At 45.6% G+C, this 9,218-nt stretch overlaps 1 protein-coding gene across 1 annotated transcript; it reads left to right on the top strand.

Annotated features, from left to right (window-relative positions):
- Positions 1-312: 312 nt before the first annotated feature.
- Positions 313-9,003, top strand: Cln5 (CLN5 intracellular trafficking protein). The gene is made up of 4 exons (XM_051195275.1): positions 313-473; positions 3,015-3,180; positions 4,589-4,814; positions 7,130-9,003. Exons 1-4 carry the CDS (start codon positions 352-354, stop codon positions 7,639-7,641), a joined length of 1,026 nt encoding a protein of 341 aa, XP_051051232.1. The 5' UTR covers positions 313-351; the 3' UTR covers positions 7,642-9,003.
- The last annotated feature ends 215 nt before the right edge of the window (positions 9,004-9,218 follow it).

Below are 9,218 nucleotides of genomic sequence, written 5' to 3'. Positions count from 1 at the left end.
TATGTATGTATGTATTATGTATATATGGTGTATTATGTATGTATTATGTATGTATGTATTGTGTATTGTGTATGTAGTGTGTATGTATGTATTATCTATGGTGTATTATGTATGTATGCAGTGTGTATGTATGTGTCATGTACATATGTATTATGTGTGTATATATGTATGTATTTGCTTCAGGCGCACGCGCGATGGAGCCGCGGTGCTCGGGCCAGGCCCGGACTGTAGAGGCGTCACGCGCTTGGAGGTCACGCGCCCGCGGCGGCGCGCACGCCGGTCTGTGCCGTCGCGGCGGCGCGCACGCTGGGCCGACTCGGGCCCGGGAGCCGCGGGATCTCAGGGAACTGCATGGCGCGCGCCGGGCGACGCGGGGCGGACTGGGCGCTGGCGCTGGCGCTGGCGCTGCTCGGGCTGGCGGCGACTCTGGGCGCGTCCCCGACGTCGAGGCGCCGCTGGCCGGTGCCCTACAAGTGAGTGAGGCGGAGCTGGGAGCGGCGGGGACTTGGGAGGGCGCAGAGCCCGTGACTCCGGTGCTTGGCGACGCGGGGCACACGGGACACCGGGAGCGCAGTTCCCAGCTAGTTGGAGACTGAGGGGGTCCCCACCGATTCAGGACAATTCCCGAGAGTCCTGGGAGGAGTGGGGAGTGACATCACTGCACTGAGTGACTTTTAGGTACAACCGACTCGGAGAGCAGGTTAAACCACGTTTGAAATACTGCATTTATTTCTTGGCTTTATCATGAGCCGCTTGGCATACCGTTTGCAGGACTTACAAGGAGGTAGCCTGGCCAGCTGTGCCCCGGGTTTCCCAATAATACTGCTCTAAATTCCAAACCTGGGAAGTCCCCTCCTGGGACAATCAGGATCGCCTGGTTGGTCCACTTCTACTTGGAGGTGCTGGCTCTGGACCTGAGCAGCTCACTGGAGTCTTCGACCTAGCAAAGTTTTGACAGCATGTGGGAGATTGCGAAACACCAGGGGGCGGGGCGAGGGCGGGGTGGGGTTGGGTGGAGGAGACCCCGAGTGGACATCAGGAAGTGGAAGGAATTGCAGCTTTTGAAAGATCATGGCTGGATGAAGGGAGGCACGGTCTTCAAGGGAGTTCTTGGTTCTGAAGTCCGCAGATCAAATTTGTTGGACCAGCTCATCCTCCGTGTGTGTGCTCTTAGGAAAATTACTCAGTATCTTCATGCCCACACGTCCTGACCAGAAAACAGGAAATGATAGTAACTTATAAATATTCGTGTATTATGTTCATGAACTGGTTCTGCTTAATGTATATGAATAAAAGGGTAAGGGTCGAAGCTGGTTTTGATGAAAATCTTCACAAGAAATAAAAATTAAACACCCAAATAAAACAAGGAAGAGATTGCAAAGCTGAGAAGCCCCAGCTTGACACTGCCTTTATGAAAATTTCACTTGAGTTATACTTCTAAAGTTACCTTTGACCTAAAATAGATTTTTTTCTGTGGGTAATGAAGCTCAAATACAGCAATATGTTTGTTAAGCCAGTTGAAGAAGTTTTTGCTCATGCGTTAAGTCTGTAATGACATACTCTGGCTGGAGCCTTTACGTTCTTAGTTCTTAGTGTTCTTCCTCTTCCCTATGCACCAGTGCACCCAGGCCTGGGAGGTGATCGGGGACAAGTGTGCCGAGCCATGGTTCCAGTCTGTTCAGTCGTGTGTCCTCCTGAGGTTTTGTTTCAGCATCCTTGCAGCCTCCTGACTGGTTTCAGCTTGAATTATAACCCGTGACTCTTCTAATTCATACAATAAGGATGGCTTTCGGATCTATTCAGCCTGGTCAGAAGTGCTTTTTTAAAATCCCCTAGCTCATTCAGGGATCAAGGTCCCCATGTCTGGGGCTGTAGGAAATCATTTCATTCTTGCCATGACTTGTTAGTCCCTGTCTGCTCTTGTCTTGAGGCCTGAACTCTTGTCTGCTGGAACCCTTAAAGATATTTCGGTGGTTCTCAGCCTCTGGGTTGTGACCCCTCTAGGGGATCAAATGACCCTTTCACGGAGTCTCTCATATTAGATATCCTGCATATCGGATATTTACAATTCATAACAGTAGTGAAATTAATTACAAAGTAGCGATGAAATAATTTTATGGTTACGGGTCACCACAACATGAGGATCTGTATTTAAGGGCTGCAGCCGTCGGAAGGGTGAGAGCCACTAAGGTATTTCCTGTGTGTCTTATAATAATTCTCCTTCCCTTCCTGGTCTAGTTTTCTTTCCAGTGCCCTCCAGTTGAAGCTGACTTCTTCCTCCTTTGTGTCTTAGGTCACTATTTCCTTAGTTTAATTCTTAACCACAGCTGCCCTCTGACTTAACATCTTCCAAGCCCCAACCCGAAGCTTGTCGAGGAAGGAAAGAGGCTTATAATTTTGTTTTCTTTCTTTTCAGTGCGGTCCTGTACATGGCAGATCCTCAGTTAAAATTAGTTGAATGCTTTTTTTCAAATGCCAAGTCTACTTTATGATATTTAACACATCATTGGAAGTATGCATATGAAAACAAGTAAAAAGTACATTCATGTTTAGTCACCATGATCTAAGCTTCGAATATTTTCCTTACAAAGCATTACTGAGGACCGAGGAGCGGCTGGGTGTTCACAGCCCAGTCCCAGCGATGTGTGTTTGGATTCTCTGAACTCATGCAGAAACCAACCTGGCAGTGCTCTGTAACCCTAACCTTGTGAAGGGAGGGGCAGAGGAAGGCAGATTCTTGAAGCTCATTGGCTAGCCTGTTTAGTGAGAGGGTTTCAAAAAATAAAGGTGGAAAGCAATCAAGGAAAGGCACCTATACATGTGCACATACATGTAATACCCCCAACACACACACACACACACACACACAGAGAGAGAGAGAGAGAGAGAGAGAGAGAGAGAGAGAGAGAGAGAGAGCGAGCGGAGGGCAGAGCCTGAAATGAAAATTGGGATTCTAAAGTGTGTTAGAAGAGCAGTTTCTTTCATGATCTAATGTGATGGTTTCTTTCTTCTAGACGCTTCTCTTTCCGTCCGAAGCCAGATCCCTACTGTCAGGCTAAGTATACCTTCTGTCCTACTGGCTCACCCATCCCCGTGATGAAGGACAATGACATCATCGAAGTCTTAAGACTACAAACCCCTGTCTGGGAATTTAAATATGGAGACCTTCTGGGACACTTTGTAAGAATGCATCTTCATCTTGTAACTTTGCTTAAGTAATTTAGTTATTACTTTGACTTAAATGAGTAATCAGATGGCTACTAAATCTTATTTGTTGATACACTGTGTGTGTGTGTGTGTGTTCACAAGCATGAAGTGGCTTAAGGAGCATGTTGGATGTCTGCCTCCCTTGGGGCAGAGTCTCTCCCTGGTCCCTAAGCTTACATTTTCATCTAAACAGCCTGGCCAGTGAGCTTGTCTCCTCCCCTCAACCCTGGGGTCATAGATACAAGTGGCAATGCCTGGCTTTTAGGTGGGTGCTAAGGATTTGAACTCAGTTCTTCATGCTGTTGTAGCAAGCACTCTTATACATTTAGCCCAGCCCATGATAGACTTCTTGGCACCTGTAAGCTGGTAGTCAGAAAGAGTTACCATTGCATCTGCAGAGTGCTGCACACTTGTAACCCCAGCACTTGGAGGTCCAAGCAAGAGAATTACTATTTCAGTCAATGTGGGCTACAGGATAAGACTGTCTCACAAACAAAGCAAAAGCTACACCCAGTAACAAGTGTACTGGCCTTGATTTACTATGAAGGATCTTGTAATAGGCCCCTTAGCACAACCGACACCATGTTAGAGGTACAAAGACACCATTCTGACCTAAGAGCCCAGCACATAGACCCCCAACAGCTGCAAAAATGAGAACAAAGCCCCCCAATCTATTCTAGTCCATGGTTCTGGGAAAGTCCCTAAATGTACAGACCTTGCGGTTTGGCTTCTGTAGCCCCATTTATTGCTGACGGTTCTTGCTGATTAAAGTGCAGGAACCAGGATGTTTTTGTGCATTAAAAACCAAGATTGGTAAAGCTTGTTGACTTCGTAACTTGAGCAAGTTCCCCATGTAGCCTTCTGGCCTGTGAATAAAGACTTTGTTTCTATTGGCTTTAAGAGTCTGTGTTCTCAGGAGGACCTACATGGCAACAATGTAAACTCTCCTTGTGTACCCAGCTCTTGGGGAATGAGACGAAAGGCAAGGCAGGCAGGAATCAGTTCTCCACCTCTAAGCTCTGCTGTAAACCGTTTCCCAGTTCAGTGAATCACCTGGGAGACAGGTGCACTCTTTCCTGGAACATTCATGATGGCTTTTCATGCTTACTGTAACCTGTGAGAAAAATTTCAAGTGTCTTCACACAGCTCACATCCCTGCTAAAATGAGCCCTGGGTGTCACCACAAAGATAGTGACACAGAAATGTGTAGCTTGCCCGCAAGCACTTGTTCTACTTGGTGTGTGTTTGTGGTGTACCAAACTCTCCCAGTAGGCGACCTGGTCCCACGGTGTGTGTTTGTGGTGTACCAAACTCTCCCAGTAGGCGATCTGGTCCCACGGTTACCTCACAGATGCTTTTGCGCTGTTTCATCTCCACACAGAAAATAATGCATGATGCCATCGGATTCAGGAGTACACTGACTGGCAAGAACTACACAATGGAATGGTATGAGCTTTTCCAGCTTGGCAACTGTACATTTCCTCACCTTCGACCTGAAATGGATGCTCCATTCTGGTGTAACCAAGGAGCGGCCTGTTTTTTTGAAGGAATCGATGATAAACACTGGAAGGAAAATGGGACGTTAACTCTAGTCACGACCGTGTCCGGTAAGTTTCAGAAATAAAGTAGTTTGATGATTGCACCCATATGCAAGCGGGGGATTTCACTCATTCACTGAGATGTCTGTCATAGTCTATGTCAAGGTGATCATTTGTAGTCTGTGCTTCTGGCACTGTTACACCTCAGACCAAATGGACCCAGACGCAGAGCCTTGCCAGGAGATGCGTGGCTCATCTTCTGCTCTGTCCAGTGATAAATATGAATGAAACAAATGCTGAGTGTAGCTAAATGAAATCCAATAGACAACAGATAGTGGAGCCCATTAGGAAGGCCTCTGAAATTAGTGTCTATAAATTATTTTTAGGTAGGGAAATATTAAGGGTTTGCTTCCTCTGAGTCTAGCCCTGTTCTGATCGTTGTTATTAGAGCACATCACTTACCAGCATCCCAGGCTCTTGAGAGACTCATCCGTTTTCTCCATTGTGCAAATGGGGAAACAGATACAGATGAAAGGCATGGACTCCAGCCCTGCTGGGAAAGCCCTTGGTACATGGCCTACCCAGATATACATGTGCCAGTACATTTCAAGTCCTCTTGAGCGATGCCTAAGTGTTCACCTGGGAATCTGATGACACAACTTGTGATGTTGCATTAACTGCATTCTGCACTTTTGATTCATGACCGGAACTTTCTTGTCAGTAGCTAATTGTGTGATCTCGGGTCACATTTACCTTAGTCCCCTCCCCGGCCCTCCCCCGCCCCCCCCCCACCTCTTGTGGTGAAGTCATGCATGGTGGTTGTCTACAGAAGCAGACTGGTGAAGAGAAAGCACTGTTTGTGATGCTAACTGTCCCCCATGCCCCGGGACTTAAGGAAGTGTTCTTAGTTTCTATTTGTTAGATGTACAGAACAGTTTAAGGTGTGTTAACTCATAGTTCAGTGGGGGAGGGTCAGATCTCCCTTGGGTTTTACAGGTGAAGGAACTGTTACAGGAGCTCAGCAGTGGCATGACTGCCAACTTCTGTCACAGAGCTGGATAGAACAGACCACATCTAAGTTGAGGTCTTTAAAATATAACCTGCAGTTTTTGAACACAATCACCACTTTTTTTTTTTTTTTACTTATTTTTATTACACATACAGTGTTCTGTCTGCATATTTGCCTGCACACCAGAAGAGGGCACTAGATCTCATGACAGATGGTTGTGAGCCACCATGTAGTTCCTGGGAATTGAACTCAGGTCCTCTCTCTGGAAGGGCAGTCAGTGTTCTTAACCTCTGAGCCATCTCTCCAGCCCCAAACACCACTTTTCTAATCTTCCCTTCTACTTCTTAACTCACATGATCCAAACATCCCAGCCACGAAAGCCCATCTCAGCATCACCGAGCCAGGGCACACCTTCCTCTCTCCTCACACAAGCTGATGACCATATGAAACAGTGGCCATTCTTCTGTTAAACACTGTCACTTCCTAGAGTTTTAAGTTTGTAAATTCATTCTTCATCTTGCCCATGATTAATGCTGTCTCATGACCTTTTTTGGATGTTATGACACAGTGACTTGCGAGTCCAGCTTTTCCTAGTTACTTATTAAGAACTGTGCCTCCAGTTCTGAAGCAGACCCTGCAGTTTTATTTCCCCGAAGTGGCAGACACCCAGGGGAGTCCCTTGACAGATTGCTGTTTACATCTACGCAGCAAAGGCTTGCTGCTAGTGAGATTTGGGGACCTACCACTGTTGTGCCTGTAGGTGCCCACGTGAAGGTTGTGCCATGCAGAATAGCAGCTTTCTAAGTTTTCCGAGACAAGTCTTCTGACCCGGTGCAAGACGGTGGTAGAAGACTTAGCCACCCAGGAGTCTGTAGTCAGTGAATCTAGAGCCAGCAGTGGCCAGTCTGGTTGACTGGTTAGAGGAATTTTTGTGTAGTGTAGGCAGGACCTGCTGCACCTCGGCAGCCATGTCTACTAAGCATCCCATGCCTTTGCCAGTTCATCAGTTTGCCCTTCCTGCTTGTTCTTACACCCTCCTCTCTTCCAGTTCTCGCTTCCCTTTTCTTGTTTGCTTCTGGATCCAAGACTTGCTGAAAAGAGAAAAATTAGCTAGTGCATACGTGTAGTCATGCTCTCGACTATCGTTCTGACCATAGCTTAAGCAACTGTAGAATTTTAAGAGTTCTCTTTATGTCCCCATTATGTCTTGTATTTGCAATTCAAAGGCCTTGAGGAATGGAAGAGAATGTAGCTAAGCTTGCATTCCTGCTGTGGGATACAGCAGTTTTAAAGTATTTCTTACTCATTCATCCTGGTCTTCATTGGGTCTCAGAACATTTTATAATGTTTGCTTTTGTTGCTTTTTCTAAACTAGGAAACACATTTAACAAAGTGGCAGAGTGGGTGAAGCAGGACAATGAAACAGGTATTTATTATGAGACATGGACGGTCCAGGCCAGCCCAGGAAAAGGGGTGGAGACATGGTTTGAATCCTACGACTGTTCGAAATTCGTGTTAAGGACGTATGAGAAATTGGCTGAATTTGGAGCAGAATTCAAGAAGACAGAAACAAACTATACAAGAATATTTCTTTACAGTGGAGAACCTACTTACTTGGGAAATGAAACATCTATTTTTGGACCAAAAGGAAACAAGACTCTTGCTTCAGTCATACGAAAATTTTATGCCCTGTTCAAACCACATTTGTCAACTAAAGACTTTCTGTTGAGTCTCTTGAAAATTTTTGATTCAGTGATCATGCACAGAGAGTTCTACCTCTTTTATAATTTTGAATATTGGTTCCTACCTATGAAATTCCCCTTTGTCAAAATTACGTATGAGGAAATCCCTTTACCTACCAGACACACAGGGCTTCCTGACTTGTGACACTTTCCACTCTGTCCACGCGCCCACCCGCCCCTGTTGTCCTCCAGGGATGTTTTTACATTTGTATCTTTATTCATTTCCCTCCCCTGGGCAGTAAGGTCAAGTGCTCATTGTTGGAAGTGCAGTATACTGACATCTCCTTTCACGACTCCTGGAGAGAAGCAAAAACCATTAATTGTACTGGCCAAAGTGAATGCATTGAGAACTTGATCTTATTGAGAATCAGTTGACCTTAGCCATGGACTTCTTTGGTCCCATTTTCCTAGGGCTATCTTTTGTTATGGTAGTGCTGTTTCTTAGTTCACCGGCTTTTTGGACATCTAAAGAATAGATATTTTTATAGCTCTTTTAACTCTGAGGTCTAGGTCTGCTTTCTAGTCACATACTCTTAAAGATATGATTGGACTCCATTACTGGAGCAGCGCCTCTGGACATGGTAAATACAGTACAAGAGAACAGAATTTCTGGCTAGCATTTTAGAATTGGCTAGCAACTAACTGGCTGTTGTGATATCAGCCACTTAACATCTCTGGATTTGTGTCCTTGGCTCTAAAATGACTCATTGGCGGGGACCGTGAAGAAGGTTGAGGGCACCCATGTTGGCCTAGGAAGGGCACACTGAATGCATCTATGGCCTCAGAGAACCGTTGAGATTAAAAGTGCACAGGCTGTTATGCTTGGTTTTGCCTAATGTGATTACAGGCTATCTGTTCCTGTGTCCTGTCCTGTAAGCACTGAGACTCTGAGCTGACAGCACACGTGCAGCTTCAGTAGTTCTTCAGAATGGGCCATGAAGTACTGTAGACATGGCTGGGTGACATGTACTTCTGAGTTCTTGTATGTGCTCTCCGGTTCTAACAAGGCTAGCAGTGGAAGAGGGCACACTTTCCTGGACAGGATGGGATTTTGTCAAGGACCTTCAGTTAACTATGCTTGTACCAGGAGCATTAAACAGGTTCCCAAGGTCCCGTATTTATCAGTTAAACCATTTTCTCTTTTGTTCTTTTCCCCTATTCATAAAAACACACTAGCACAATAATGGGAAAAAGTCTGTTTAATATGCAAATGTGCCATTATCCACTTTCACCTAATATCTGAGTGATCTTCAGAGGTTAGTACACTACTGTTGAGCTGTCATAGAAAGCCTCATCATATCTGCTGGCCCAGATGCATTGTCAGGGCTTAGCAAGGTCAAGTGACCTGGAATTGTTTTCACTCAGTTACGCCAAGTGAATGGATGCACTGCTTGCTTTTCAGCAGTATTCAGATTGTGACCTTTATACCGGTACCTGTGCATCAAAGCATCAAATGTTACCAGTCTGTTGTTTCTGTCCAGTTTAATAAAAACGAGGCAAAACCAGGGCTTGGACTTTGTATCTTTGATCTTCACTTGTCTAGGAGTTTACTTATTGTTTAAAAGCATGGGCCCTACAAAGCCAAAGTGCCCCCCCCCATTAGAATCATACATTGCACTGTTCTGCCTACCACAAGAGGTAGACATGTCCTCGTACATACTGAGAACAGCTTTCCACTGCCACCAGTGTCTTCTCACTGCTACATGACAAAGCCAACCCCAA

Source organism: Phodopus roborovskii, unplaced genomic scaffold (assembly GCF_943737965.1).
Source record: "Phodopus roborovskii unplaced genomic scaffold, PHOROB, whole genome shotgun sequence".
In the NCBI taxonomy this organism is placed as follows: domain Eukaryota; kingdom Metazoa; phylum Chordata; class Mammalia; order Rodentia; family Cricetidae; genus Phodopus; species Phodopus roborovskii.
The sequence above is the reverse complement of the archived record's forward strand: the minus strand, read 5'-3'. Positions and strand labels throughout refer to the sequence as shown.

What these genes read in the sequence shown, in the direction of transcription:
- Cln5 (XM_051195275.1), top strand. Translation starts at nt 352, where the DNA reads ATGGCGCGCGCCGGGCGACGCGGGGCGGACTGGGCGCTGGCGCTGGCG. An exon ending in GAGACCTTCTGGGACACTTT is followed by an intron (nt 3,181 to 4,588) that starts GTAAGAATGCAT and finishes ATCTCCACACAG; the next exon opens with AAAATAATGCATGATGCCAT. An exon ending in TCTAGTCACGACCGTGTCCG is followed by an intron (nt 4,815 to 7,129) that starts GTAAGTTTCAGA and finishes TTTCTAAACTAG; the next exon opens with GAAACACATTTAACAAAGTG.